Here is a 14,890-nt window from a genome sequence, read left to right as displayed (position 1 = left end):
CCCTAGGTGCTTAACGTTTCAGTCCTTGGCACTGCAACTACTGCAAAAAAAATCTAACAATGTCCGGTTTATCATGATTGGTTTGCCCTAGGCGCTCTACTGTTTAGTCCTTGGCAGTGCAGCTACAGTAAAATTCGGTCTATATGTCCGGGGATAGAGCTGAAATCCTCATGGGACATCTCCATGAAGCTCTCCTGGAGGTAATTGGAAAGCCTTTGCATGAGGTTCCTTGGGAGAGCGGCCTTATTGTGTCCTCCGTAGTAGGAAACGTTTCCGCACCAGGCTATCAGCAAGTACTCCGGGATCATTGCCTTGCAGAGCATGGCGGCATACGGCCCTGGTCTTTGCAGGCTTTCCCGAAGCACCCTTTCTTTCTCGGTCTCTGAAATCCTCATCAGAGTGATGTCGCTCATGGTGACCTGCTTTGAATTAGGTAGGGGAATGTTAGTATTGGGACTGTTTGCCTGTTCCTTTACAGAACTGTAACCGGCGGTTTACAGCCACGTGGTGGAGGCAGGAGAGGGGCAGCATACAGGGATCTTTCCCTGGGACAGCCGCGAGGGGGTGGGACAGGGGCAGAGTTCATGCTTGCCGGATTGCTGGCAGCAGGAACTGGCCAACGCTAGGAGCATTGCTTTGAACGTGAAAGGAGGCCAGTGCTATTATTAAAGTTTTAAGCAGCCACAAGTCTACGGCTTACCATGTCAGACTGCTACCTAAATTCCGCTGTCCTGCCCCGCTTGTCAGATCTGCACTGCAAGACCCCAGGCACTGAATGCGAAGGCCGAAAATTCGACCTTGTCCTGAGTGCGCATGTGATAGGTGCTGTGCATGGTCTTGTTCACAGAGAAAGACTATGTTCTTTGTTCACAAAAAATTTTATCTTTCTGAGGAATTCACTCCCTTTTTCCCATCCCACAGCTGCGACTGTCTCCCGACCTACCCTGGAATCACACTCCCAGAGGCTAGCGCAGATTAGGCGTAGGAAGAAGAGGACACGGGAGGACATGTTCTCGGAACTTATGGGCTGCTCCCGAGCCCAGGCAGCCCAGCAGACCCAGTGGAGGGAGAACATGTCCCAAATCCATCGATCACACATTGAACGGGAGGAGAGGTGGCGGCAGGAAGACCAGCAGGCGACTCAAACGCTGCTTGGACTAATGAGGGAGCAAACGGACACGCTCCGGCGCCTTGTGGATGTTCTGCAGGACCGGAGGCAGGAGGACAGAGCCCCGCTGCAGTCTATCAGTAACCGCACTCCCCCGCCACCAAGTCCCATACCCCCCTCACCCAAAGTCCCAAGAAGGAGGGGCGGCAGAGTCCGTGAAAACTCTCACTCCACCCCTGCAGACCGCTCAAGTACCAGAAGGCTCTCATTCCCCAAAATTTGATAAGTCCTTTCCTTCCCACCTCACCCAAGCCCCCATCCCAGTTTCATCCCCTAAGTGTGTAGTTGCTAATAAAAAATACGTTTCTGTTCATTACTGTTTCCATCATGTTCTTTTAGAGTAGAGTCTGTTTGAAGGGGGGGAAAGGGGGTTGGTAATTGGACAGGACAGTCACCTTTACCAGGGTACAGACGCAGGGGCAGGTTCAGCAGCAGGTCACACACACATTGCAGTCACTAGGCACCCTGGTCAGTCTGGGAGGTGATTTTCATGTTCTGTGTGTGGGGGGGCTATGTGACTTTGTGGCGGGGGAGGGCGGTTAGAGATCTTATGCAGCGGTCCTTAACCTGGATCACAGAGCCACGCAGCAGGGGATCTGTAACCGTCCTCCCCCTGCCACAAAGTCACATAGCCCCCACACACAGAGTCCCGAACAGGAGGGGTGGCAGGCTCCGTTGAAACAACCAGTCTACCAGTGCGGACCACTCTAGGAGCAGGAGCCTGTCATTCCTCGAGTTTAGAAGCGTCCTTTGCATCACTACACTACACCTGCTCCCCACCACAGTCTGCGTCCCAGTTTCAACACTTTACCGCGAAAACAGTAATAAAGAAAACTGTGTTCATTAACAAATTTCCAGTGATTTTATTTTTAAACGTGTGTTGGAAGGGGGGGGGAACGGGGGTATGTGACTGGAGAGGATAGTGAACATTCACTGGGTAAGGAAACGTGGGCAGGTTCAGCTTCTCTGTAAACAAACTTAATAGTCACAGGTTACCCTGCTCACTGTGGAACCTAGCTTTCAAAGCCTCCCAGATGCACAGCGCGTCCCGCTGGGCTCTTCTAATCGCACGGCTGTCTGGCTGGGCGTAATCAGCAGCCAGGCTATTTGCCTCAACCTCCCACCCCACCATAAAGGTCTCCCCCTTGCTCTCACACAGATTGTGGAGCACACAGCAAGCTGCAATAACAATGGGGATATTGGTTTCGCTGAGATCCGAGCGAGTCAGTAAGCTTCTCCATCTCCCCTTGAGACGTCCAAAAGCACACTCCACCACCATTCTGCACTTGCTCAGCCAGTAGTTGAAGAGTTCTTTTTCAGTGTCCAGGGCGCCTGTATAGGGCTTCATGAGCCAGGGCATTAGCGGGTAAGCTGGGTCCCCGAGGATGACTATAGGCATCTCCACATCCCCAACAGTTATTTTGTGGTCCGGGAAGTAAATACCTTCCTGCAGCCGTCTAAACAGACCAGAGTTCCTGAAAACACGAGCGTCATGAACCTTGCCCGGCCATCCGACGTTGATGTTTGTAAAACGTCCCCTATGGTCCACCTGTGCTTGCAGCACCATTGAAAAGTAGCCCTTTCGGTTAATGTACTGGTTGGCCTGGTGGTCCGGTCCCAGGATAGGGATGTGAGTTCCATCTATAGCCCCACCGCAGTTTGGGAATCCCATCGCGGCGAAGCCATCTATGATGACCTCCACGTTTCCCAGGGTCACTACCTTTGACAGCAGTACCTCAACGATTGCGTTGGCTACTTGCATCACAGCAACCCCCACGGTAGATTTGCCCACGCCAAAGTGGTTCGCGACTGACCGGTAGCTGTCTGGCATTGCAAGCTTCCAGAGGGCTATGGCCACTCACTTCTGGACACTCAGGGCTGCTCGCATCCGGGTGTCCTTGCGCTTCAGGGCAGGAGACAGCAACTCACAAAGTTCCAGGAAAGTTCCCTTCCGCATGTGAAAGTTTCGCAGCCACTGTGATTCATCCCAGACCTGCAGCACTATGCGGTCCCACCAGTCCGTGCTTGTTTCCCAGGCCCAGAATCGCCGTTCCACAGCATCAACATGACCCATTGCCACCATGATGTCCACGGCGCGGGGTCCCGTGCTTTGTGACAGGTCTGTGCCACTCTCAGACTTCATGTCCTCACCGCGCTGCCGTAGCCTCCTCGCCCGATTTCTCAGCATCTGCCTCTGGAAAAGGTGGATAATAAGGTGCGAGGTGTTGACAACGGCCATAACTGCAGCGATGGTCGCAGCGGGCTCCATGCTCGCAGTGCTGTGGCGTCCGCGATGTCACCCACCAGAAAAGTGCGCGAACTGATTGCCCGCCGGCGCTTTCAGGGAGGGAGGGCGGGAGTGACAGTTGGATGACGACAGTTACCCAAAACCACCCTCGACACATTTTTTTCCCCAGAAGGCATTGGGGGCTCGACCCAGAATTCCAATGGGCAGCAGGGACTGCGGGAACTGTGGGATAGCTGCCCACAGTGCATCGCTTCCAATGTCGACGCTTGCCCCGTTAGTGTGGACTCACAAAGTCGAATTACTGTCCTTAGTGTGGATACACACGTTCGACTTTGCAATATCGATTCCACATATTCGATTTAAGTAAAATCTAACTACTCTCGTAGTGTAGACATACCCTAAGGCAGATAAGCAAGTGAGACCTATCTAAGGAATGTTCGTTTCAGGCAGGGGGTAACAGACATTTATTTCCCTACCTGGTGTAGTGGGTATCGTCCACACCACAATGCATGTCTATTTGCATTCTGAGCCAAAGGCTAATCAGGAGTTTGCGATTTCAATAAGATATGAAAACTACAGGAAAAAACAACTGGGGGCGGGGGCATCCTATTTATGAATAAGGACAGTGGATTGTTCTGATATATCTTGGGGTGCATACACCCAGAATATTTCACCTAGCAGGCAAGCTGACATCATGTTTGTCTCATGAATGGAAGGACCTGGCTGTAAAACGCTAGGACTTTGGGATGAGCATTGCTCTAAGACACAGAAGTATATAGTTATCATTCGAATCTCTATATTTTGTTAAGTAAACTTTACTTGTTTTCACTACAGAATTATCTAAGTCCTGTGTGTGTAAAACAGAGCAGTGATCAAAGATGTAACTGGTAAGTTGGGTTGTACTATTCCCCTGGGAGCTGCAAATCTGTAAATATTATGACTGTCCAGTAAATCAGGGGCTGGACACTCAAGGGAGAAATTTGGAGGCTGCCTATTGCTAACTTGTAAAGGGGCAGTGGGGTCTATGTAGGCCTAGGTGGAAGTGCTTGTGTTGCCTGTGGCCAGTAACTGTCACCTCTGGGAAGCCCAAAGTGTGAATACCTCTGGGAATGCCCCCAAACCCCCTTGTCTCCTGCACATGGCCATTACTGTGAGACCAACAGGCATTTGTTATCAAGGGCAGTGGTTTCCCTCATTCCTCCCATTAGGCCCCATAAGGTCCCATTAGGCCCCATTAGGTCGCAATTTTATAAGGCTCGCCAATCCGCCCCATTGGAACCCGAATGATTTGACCCAACAAGCAGATCTGAAGAAATTCCTGGACTATATTTTGACAGGCATAAAACAAACTGACACCCAGCAGGCAGAGACAAGGCTTCCTCATACTAAGGGTAGGTGCTGGGTACCCCCCAGGAAGCGTCACAGAAAGGAACACAAGCCAAAATAGGGAAAGAGCAAGTTTAAAATGATATTTAGATAAATTAGATGTATTCAAGTTGGCAGGACTGGATGAAATTTATCCTAGAGTACTTAAGGAACTAGCTGAAGCAATCATCTTCGAGAACTCATGGAAGATGGGTGAGATCCCAGAGAACTGGAGAAGGGCAAACATCATACATACCTATCTTTAAAAAGGGGAACAAAGAGGACTCTGGGAATTATTGAGCAGTCCGCGTAACTTCAATACCTTGAAAGCTACTGAAAAAAATCAATCAATCAATTTGTAAGCACCTAGAGCAGGAGTTCTCAAACTGGGGGTTGGGACCCCTCAAGGGGTCATGAGGTTATTACATGGGGGGGTCACCAGCTGCCAACCTCCACCCCAAACCCCGCTTTGCCGCCAGCATTTATTATGGTGTTAAATATATAAAAAAGTGTTTTTAATTTATGGGGAGGAGGGGGTCACACTCAAAGATTTGCTATGTGAAAGGGGTAACCAGTAAAAAAGTTTGAGAGCCTCTGACCTAGAGGATAATAGTTATAAGATCTGCCTAGAAAAAATCATGCCAAACCAACCTAATTAACTATTTAGCAGATTACTGGCCTAATGGATGGGGGAGGGAAATGTGGTTTAGACCAAATAACTAAGATGGGTGCACAACTGGTTGAAAGTCCATACTCAAAGAGTAATTATCAATAGTTCACTATCAAACTGGAAGTATCTAGTGGAGTCCCACAGGGCCAGTCCTAGGTCCGATACTATTCAATATTTTAATTAATGGATTTAGATAATGTAATGAAGTGTATGGTTATAAAATGTAGTAATGACACCAAGCTCGGAGGGATTGCTAGTACTTTGGCAGACAGGACCAGAATTCAAAACAACCTTGACAAATTAGAGAAATGGTCTGAAATCAACAAAATAAAATTCAATAAAGGCAAGTGCAGAGTACTTCACATGGGAAGAAAAAAAATCAAATGCATAATTACAAAATGAGGAATAACTGACTAGGTGGTAGTACTGTTGAAAAGGATTTGAGATTATAGCGGATCACAAATTGAATACAAGTCAACAGTGTGATACAGTTGGGAAAAACACTAATATTCTTCAGTTTATTAACAGGAATGTCGTATGTAAGACACAAGAGAAAATTGTCCTGCTCTACTTGGCACTGGTGAGGCCTCAGCTGGATTACTGTGTCCAATTTTGGGCTCCACACCTTAGGAAATACGATGGCCTCCAGAGGAGAGCAACAAAAATGATTAAAAAGTTTAGAAAACATGATCGATGAAGAAAGAAAAAAATTAGGCATGTTTAATCTTGAGAAAAGACGACTGACGGGGACTTTCAAATATGTAAAGGGCTATTATAAAGAGGACTGATCAATTGTTCTCTATGTCCACTGAAGGTAGGACAAGAAGTAATGGGCTTAATCTGCAGCTAGGGAAATTTAGGTTAGGGGAGGTTCTGGAATCTCCATCGGAGGGTTTTTAAGAATAGATTGTCCAAACACCTGTCAGGGATGGCCTAGGGTTTACTTGGTCCTGCCTCAGCACAATGGGCTGCACTTGATAACCTCTCAAGGTCTACTCCAGCCCTACATTTCTATGATCATTAAAGCATTAGAATCCTTTCATATTCCACCAAACTGCTGACAATATACTTTGTAATAAGAGATTTATGCCCTACTACGGATATAACGCACAATTCTTTACTGAAATTATGCATACTGGATCCTAAAGGTACACATAACAGCTCTTCTCTCGGAGGGTGCAAAACACAGATTTCCTCATATAATCACAATTCTGTCAAACACCTCAAAGTAATCCACAAATGTCCTTGTATCAAACACACTTTTACCAAGCAGGCCCAACTAATGCCTCCATCATTCACTGTTGGTACTCCTAACACACTGACTGCACCTGTAGTGTATGCAAATAAATCCCATTGGCTACTGCCAGCTCCAGGGGACCAGAGGAAAGGTGGTGTGGGCAACCTCTCCCCCCACCCACTTTTTGTGCTTTAATGATGTTAGATGGAATCCTGTGGGTGAAAGTGAATGGGATGTAAAAGGAGGTGAAGGACTTGCATGTTTCAGCAACTCTGGAGTCATTGCTAACACCAGTTCAGCTACACCATTGGTTACAGCATTGAGAGCTCTACTTTAGACCAGAAGCTGGTCTTTTAAACATTTGGTCATCTACATTTGCTTGAAGCAATTGTAGTCAACAGGATGCTTAAAATTACAGCATCTTGTCCACACTAGGGCTCCTTCAACATTGCTACCATCAATGAAGCTGACCCCAGTGTTGGCAACGATAAGAAATTTTTGCAAAAATTTCCCTAATGCATGAGGCTTAAGAATAAGTGCCTCTTCCATATTTCAAAACATCTCCTTTAGAAATAAAGTCTAAAGTATTAGATTGATTTCCCTTCTCAAGGGTGATGCTCCCCACAACATGAGCCATGACCCAACCCTCTTCCCACCCCCACATCAAAACTGAATGTATGGTCATTAGCATATAAATAGTTCAGAAACAAATTTGCAATTGATGAAAGTTAAGATCATTTGGAACATTTTCTACACTAGCAAATTATTTTTCAAATTTCAAGTTTATTTTACTTTTGTATTTTATCCCTTTAAAGAGATTAATCATGTGAATTACATTAGTTTAAAGGGGTAACACATCAGCTTGAAGTGTGATCAGCCTCAAAAGGCAAGTTAAGTTGTTTCAGGTACTTCATCTACCCAAGTCCTGCAAGTTTTTGTGGTTTTTCAAACATATTTGAGGGGGGAAAAGACTAGGGTTTTGTTTTGTTTTAAATAAAAAGTGTCCTCTTCCCCTCAGTTGCTGTATGAAAGGGTCACAAATATGCAGAGACCACAGTGAAACCAACTATCATGTAGTGCTCTCAAACGCACGGGGTAAACAATTAGAAGAATTGAGAAAAAAAATATTTTCTGTGTTCGTAATCTTAGATGTTATTGTAACAATGGTAGATAATTATAATTACATGTGAAATCCTTTAAGTGACTATGTACCTTAATGCTAACATTCTGTGGGCAGGCATTGTAACGATGTAGCTTTTAAAAAGACACACATGTCCACTTGGAAAAGCGAGGATACACTATACATGTTTTACTCTACCAAAAGAGCGTTAATATCATGCAAAAGATGGACTTAACGGACTTACTGTGCCTGGCCTGTTGTAAAGGAGTTTGTGTAGATTTCTGAGTTCATCTGTTTTCTTCTTACTCAAAAAAAACTGTATCCTTTCAATTTCGCAAAGTTTTTGTCCCTTTCCTGAAAGAGTTAAAGCAAGTTATGTTGCGTCTCTCATTCATGTTCTTCAAAATGACACATTTGTTTATAACTTGTAGTATCTGTTTTAAATATAGCAAGTGTTTAAAACTGAAATATTTTTTAGGTAGAGAAGGAAAGTTATTTTACTACTAAACCAAAAACTTCAGATGGCAGATGACTGCCTGTTTACCAGGTCTATCATAATTAAATAACTTGCTAGCCACCTTTATATTATTCCTTTGTTACCCGATGCTCTGTGTCCAAATAGAGGTTACACACACTTGCACATTTATTCCCAGCAGCTCTTGCATTCACAAATGGTGGCTATATATCATGTGCCTGCCTGAGATCAGGTAAAAATGTACTTTGTTCAAGTATTTCAACATTGTTGATGGACAGTTACACAAACCTCTCCACATTTGTAATTTTAATAGCCACTCTTTCCGTAAAAAGAAATCAACACCCTATTTTAAGATTTATGGTGGCTCAGTTATCTTATCTATGATTCATAATTTAGTCAACTTAAGAAATTTCACTATTCACTACTAGTTAGAACAATTATAGTTCTGAAATAAATGAACAAACTTGCCTGGTGCAATTGTAAAAGGTTCCCTTTGTAACGAGGATACCTGCATGGTCAATCTCTCTACTTTTTTCTTCTCTCTCTTCCCTTCAACAATGAGACTCTTTTCTGCAAAAGACAGTTTCCCTTAAGTATAACATTTCACAAATAGTGAGACAAACACTGCAACTGCACTGCTATCATATGGAGAGAAGGGGGAGAATTTCAATATATCTCAAGGTATCAGCTATAGTATCCTAACATGCAGTAGAAGTACCTAATTAACTTAAAAGAGACATTGCACAAAATTTTAGTGTAAAATGCTAGTCTGAACTAACAAGAAGAGCCCCAAACAACATCTTATAATTTACGTAACCAAGAGACTTACAGAACTGATTTACAACTAATTGGAGCCACACCTGCTGAAAACTGAGCTGAACTATACATACAAATATGATAAAAGTAGGTTTCGATATAATCTCTATACAAGCCCATTGATGAGATCTTATTTTAATTAAGTTGTAGCATCCCAGCCACACCCCAGGATTTAGACTCCATCTTGTACAGTAATTCCTCACTTAATGTCATCCCGGTTAACCTTGTTACGTTGCTGATCAATTAGAGAACATGCTCGTTTAAAGTTGCGCAATGATCCCTTATAACACTGTTTGGCAGCTGCCTGCTTTGTCCACTGCTTGCAGAAAGAGCAGCTCATTGTAGCTAGCTGGTGGGAGCTGGGAACCAGGGTGGGCCAGCAGCCCCCCTAAGTTCCCTGTGCGGCAACCACCCAGCAGGCTATCAATTGCCAGGCAGTTCAGGTGTCCCTCCCCCCACTGCCGTGTGCTGCTCCTGCCCTCTGCTTTGAAGCTGCTCCCGGGAGCCTCCTGCTTGCTGTGCGGGGGGTGGGGGAAGGAGGGGTGCTAATGTCAGGGTGTCCCCCTCCCCTGTACCCCTTCTCCACAGAGCAAGGAGGGATGGACACGACAGGGCTCAGGATGGAGGGAGCTTGCTGGCAGCAGCTGCTGCTGTCTCAACTTGCTGATCTATTTAAAAAGGCAGTGTACTTAGAGTGGGGTCAGGGTACTTAAAGGGACAATGTGCGTGTCTCTGTCCCACACACCATGTGTGTCTCTCCTCCCTCCATTCGTGCTGCCTTGTAGAGTGTGAGGCTACATTAACAACAATGTGTTAACCCTTGAGGGCTCAGCCGAATACTAGATCATTTAGCAGGAAGGCATTCCCTGGGAAATATCCCACCCTCTGACTCCACCACCTCAAACAAGCTTCACAATCATCATTGCTGTGTACAGTATTAAATTGTTTCTTTAAAACTTATACTGTGAGTATATATTAGTCTTTTGTCTGGCAAAAAAAAGTTTCCCTGGAACCTAACCCCCCCCCCCCCCATTTACATTAATTCTTATGGAGAAATTGGATTCACTTAACATCTTTTCGCTTAAAGTAGCATTTTTCAGGAACATAACTACAATGTTAAGTGAGGAGTTACTGTACATCCTCTTGGGATGTGGAGCCATATAGCGCAAGACCCCATAGAACCAGTGCTGACCTCCCAAGTCTCTCCCCAAAGGTCCACCCATAATGGGCACTACAGTTTACAGTTGAACTGTTCAGAGATCACATGATAGTCAAAGCAAGGAATTCATAGGCAAAGGAACTTATTAACCATATACACTTTGTTCATAGATTTATGGATAAACAACAAGTATCTGAATGGAAATCCTTCCCTCTAGTGTCCTCACCACTCCCAAGTCTTTTGGGTTTTTGGTCAGTGTCCTCGAGGGGGTCCAGCACCATTTTCTCTTCTGGCAATGGTGTCTCCCCCGCTTAGAAAGCCTCTCTCTTAAAGCCTACCTGAAACAGCTTTTACTTTCTCATGCAGTGATTTTCCATTATCCAGCCCTTGAGTAGAACTTACACATTCAACCCTGCGTGGGCTGCTGGTTTAACAGTTAGTCTCTGCTTGTAGTCTCCATTGTCCTGCCAGGGTAATGCCATTGAATAGTTAATGGCCAGTGATGACTCTCTCATTCAGGATCAAACTCAGAGGTACCACGCTCTGCCTAACACAAGAGGACTGATGCAGTCCCACATGACAGTTACATTATACAGTGAAGCACATAATCAAGCTGACACTCAAAATGAAGGCTGAAATATAACATGGGATTCACAAAATCGGACTGGAGACCCACAGAACCTCCAAACTGTCAGATTTCAGATGCCAGCACAGTCTGACACGTCTATGTCATTTCAGTTACTGCTCCTGCTGTTAATTCCCCATGCTAATTTATGATTCTGCAACATACTGAAGAACTATTCCACTTAGAAGCCTTCTACAAGGACTGATAATTCTAAGATGCAAAGAGGATATAAGCTAACTCCTCAGAGACCTCATGCCTACAGAGTTCCACCTTGTCAGGAAACAAGAAGTGAGGTAAAATGCTCTTCAGTTTGGGATGGAGTGAGGTGCCCTGGTTCTGAAAGATTATCTGAGGCTAGATTTCCAGTCTGACTGTATCAATATTGGCCATTTACAACAGAGTTGAGGACCACACTGGTCCAGAGCAGTGTGAAACTATTAGGATTGAGCCTTAGTCAATACCTATCATACCATAGGCAGTAACGGTGGGTAGACACACATGAACTTTCCTTCTCGGCAGATGAAGAAGGCATCCCCTATTAATGTGGTCTTCTCTTGACAACAGAAAAGTAGCTTTTTGTTCAGGTGAGCTGCTCCTTATAGCTTCCACTGGATTCCCAGAATAGAAACTACTTGTAAGGCTCTACCATGGAAAGACTCATTCTGTCTTCAACTGTAATCTCCCTCTCTGCCAAGTACATAGCAACCAGGAATTTCTTATCCCTGGACTGCCCACCACAATAACATCCATTACATGGATACAGTGTAAGAGTCCATGTGATGCTTGTTTCCATTGCAACAACAGGGTCCACTGAGGCTCCTCTCATGTGGAGATGTGCCACAGGTATTACAAATACAGTTAGTCACATTAAAAAAGGAAATTGTTTCCTAAAATTAAGTTCTAGGGAAGCTTAATAAAATAAACTTAGATTTTCATATGTTAGACATTAGGAAATATCTGCACATAGAGCCATGCCCCCTTTTTCATTCCCAAAGCTATTCTACTTTGTTACATTTCACTCATCCTTGAACACTGACTACTCCAAAGAATTATTGCTGAATATAATCTGATACTTTGACCCCAATTCAGCCCTTTCTTTGCATGTATACCTACCTTTTTCTTCTTCTTCCTCCTCCTCCTCTTCCTCATCACTTTCCTCAATTTTGTTTTCAGTTTCAGGTTCTCTCTCATCTGTTTGTTCAGCAGACATTGTATCTTCTTTTGAGGAAGACATGGTGAGTGACTCTGTGGAACACAAGGGAACTGTCATTGCTATTACAACATCTAAGAAAAAGTCTTGAATCTATATAGGCATGGCAGAACTCAGATTTTTTTTTTTTTTTTTATAATTTTGATGGATAATATTGGGTTTTAAGCTTTATTTTAAACATTTTCAGTTGTGGGAAATTATGGAGGGTCAGACAATTATTTAATGACAAATTCAAAAAGTTAAAGCTTTGTAACCATTAAAATACAAACTGTCAACGTTATGTCAAAATATACACAGTAAATATCCTTAAATCAAACTCTAGTACATTTTCAAGCAACATTTTTCTTACTTTGCCTATCTGTAAATTTAAATTATTATTGATGGAAATATTTTTTCATCCCTGGGTGTACCAATAAAAACCTAATTTGTCCAAGTCTAAATGTATCTACCAGACATCTTTGTTGGATAAAAGTCCTGTCACAATATTACTGGGATGTTTGAGTACTTTAGACTGACTATTTGATGCTATAAACACAAATTCAAGTAACCTAAAGAGGAATATGAACAATTTTTCACATCCTCCTAATGCAAGTCTGGTCATTTTTTGTGACTCTGCAAATACCCCACTAAAGAACAGCTCATTTTAAAGTAAAAGTTTTAGTTATAACAAATGGCAATGTTATCAAATCCTTCCAGACATGAAGGTCTCATAGTCTGCATCCTGAACTATACAGCCATACCTACTGAAAGCAATAACATTGCATTAACATAGCTTGAAGCTGACGACAAAAATATCAAGAGTTAGAAAATACAAATGCTTAAAAAAAAACCCCACAATCTTCATTATGCCACACTTCAGATAGGGAATATTTACTTCTGCTTTTGGTTAAACATGAATATTGACCTACATTTATGTTGTCATATAGTAAGTACACACTCACATAATAGTAAGTACACACTCACATAATGTACGAACAAAAAACAACTTAGAGGAGTACATGCTGCTTTTGGAACAACGATAACTGGGTGAAATTCTAGGTTGCATGTGTTATATACAAAAGATCAGATGAGATGATCTAGTCTGATCCTTCTGACGATAAAAATCTATGGAACATCAATCATGTATTAGTGCAGAGATGGCCAACCTGAGCCTGAGAAGGAGCCAAAATTTACCAATGTACATTACCAAAGAGCCACAGTAATACGTCAGCAGCCCCCCCATCAGCTTCCCCACCCACCGGCAGCCAATTAGCATCTCCCCATCCCTCCTGTTTCGTGGCATGCAGGAGGCGGGGGGGGGGGGGTAGCGAGGGCACAGCAGGGTCGGGGAGGGACGGGGTAGCGTGGGAGCAGGGCCTGTGGCAGAGGCAGGGGTTGAGCAGTGAGCACCCCTCGGCACATTGGAAAGTTGGTGCCTGTAGCTCCAGCCCTGGAATCAGTGCCTGAGCTTTTAAAGTGAGGACAAACTTGGGGGTACAGTAGTCTGGAAAGGTTGAGAACCATTGGTACTCAGGGATGTTGTGGCCTGCGATTTCAGGAGAGGAAGGGAAGTAGGAGGAGAGAAGCGTTTTCACACAGTTTGCCAAAAGAGATGCCTAATGAACAAATTGAGAAGTAACTTTTCAATCATTTGTGCTGTTACTCCAATACTAAACAGAAAAAAAAATCGAACTTGGCCCTGGAGGAACCCCTCAGGGCATTTCCAACTGTTCAGTTTGTTCACACAACTCAAAAGTAGCAGCAATTTTAAAGACGTAGCCAAGCCTCCCCCTTTGTAATACTCAAGTCACTGAAGGTTACCTTGCTTAACCGACGGGACCCAGCTTTGGACAGCGCCCAGTGTCTGGGGATGGAGAATGACCTACACGAACTGACAAGGCGGGGGAGGTGGGGGGCGTTGCAGCGTGTGCGCGGCGCAGCCGGACTGATGACCCTGGCCCACTGGGATGCATCCGCTCGGCGGGGCGGGGCGGGACGGGACAGCAGGGCTCAGGGCACCCGGACGCTGCAGGGAAGCGCAGGTCGCCCCGCGCTGTGGCTGGGGAAGCAGCGACCCCGAGCGGGCGGGCGCCGGGCCAGGACTGGGGCCCCCAGGAAACCCTTCAGGCGGGAAACACAACTCGCCGCGGGGAGAAGTGAGAGCGGCCAGGCCCGGCCCGGGGAGCCGGAGGATCGGAAACCCTGGAGCGGGGGAAGGGCCCGGCTCCTCTCCCCGCGGGGCCTGGCGTCCGCCGCGCTCGGCTCTCCCAAGCTCCCGCGCAGGCCTGGCCGGGCTAGGTCCCTGCAGGGCCGGACAGTCGGAGTGACTCCGCCCACGCTAGGGATCCGGGGCTCGCACAGGCCTCTCGCCCCAGAGCCCCTGCGCCCTGTGATCCTAGCGGCCGCGGTCCCTTGCCGGAGCCGCGATTCACCCACCTCGGCTCGGCGCTGCCCGGCGGGGTCCGGCTCCTCTCGCCCGTGTGGGCGGCGGCTGGAGGCGACCGTTCACAATTACCGGGATGGGGGTGGGGACAGGCGCGCGCTTCACGTCTTGCGCTCACACAGTCCCCGGGCCGGAATCAACAAGGTTTTCAAAATGGCGGGTTCTCGGTAGGGGGGAAGGAAGCGGGAAGGCGGCAGCCAATTAGCGCCCAGAACCCAAGTCGCGGCTGGAGGGAGTGAAGCGAACGAAAGGCGAGCGCGCGCAGGTGGGCGGGACGATGGCTGTTCGGAGCGCGCGGGCGCCTGCCGCTTGGTCACTAGCTTAATGGAAGCAATGAAATTGTGACTGTCTGTGTAGAGCCTGTGGAGATTCTCA

The 14,890-nt window shown here is 45.9% G+C and overlaps 1 protein-coding gene across 3 annotated transcripts in view; it reads right to left on the bottom strand.

Annotated features, from left to right (window-relative positions):
- Positions 1-14,688, bottom strand: part of DEK (DEK proto-oncogene) — a 43,756-nt gene extending 29,068 nt beyond the window's left edge. The window contains exons 1-4 of one of the 3 annotated variants that reach the window (XM_065398754.1): positions 14,509-14,688; positions 11,997-12,128; positions 8,752-8,853; positions 8,053-8,162 (exon numbers count right to left, since the gene is read on the bottom strand). In XM_065398754.1, the coding sequence (XP_065254826.1) occupies positions 8,053-8,162; positions 8,752-8,853; positions 11,997-12,117 (333 nt within the window). In that variant the 5' untranslated portion in view covers positions 12,118-12,128; positions 14,509-14,688. Of the gene's footprint in view, positions 1-8,052; positions 8,163-8,751; positions 8,854-11,996; positions 12,129-13,056; positions 13,152-14,508 lie in introns of those variants that run through there. The other 2 variants (XM_065398755.1, XM_065398756.1) reach the window with 2 other exon arrangements.
- Between the last annotated feature and the right edge of the window lie 202 nt (positions 14,689-14,890).

This window comes from Emys orbicularis, chromosome 2, assembly GCF_028017835.1.
Source record: "Emys orbicularis isolate rEmyOrb1 chromosome 2, rEmyOrb1.hap1, whole genome shotgun sequence".
Taxonomy (NCBI): Eukaryota; Metazoa; Chordata; order Testudines; family Emydidae; genus Emys; species Emys orbicularis.
This window is presented reverse-complemented; position numbering and strand designations above follow the sequence as displayed.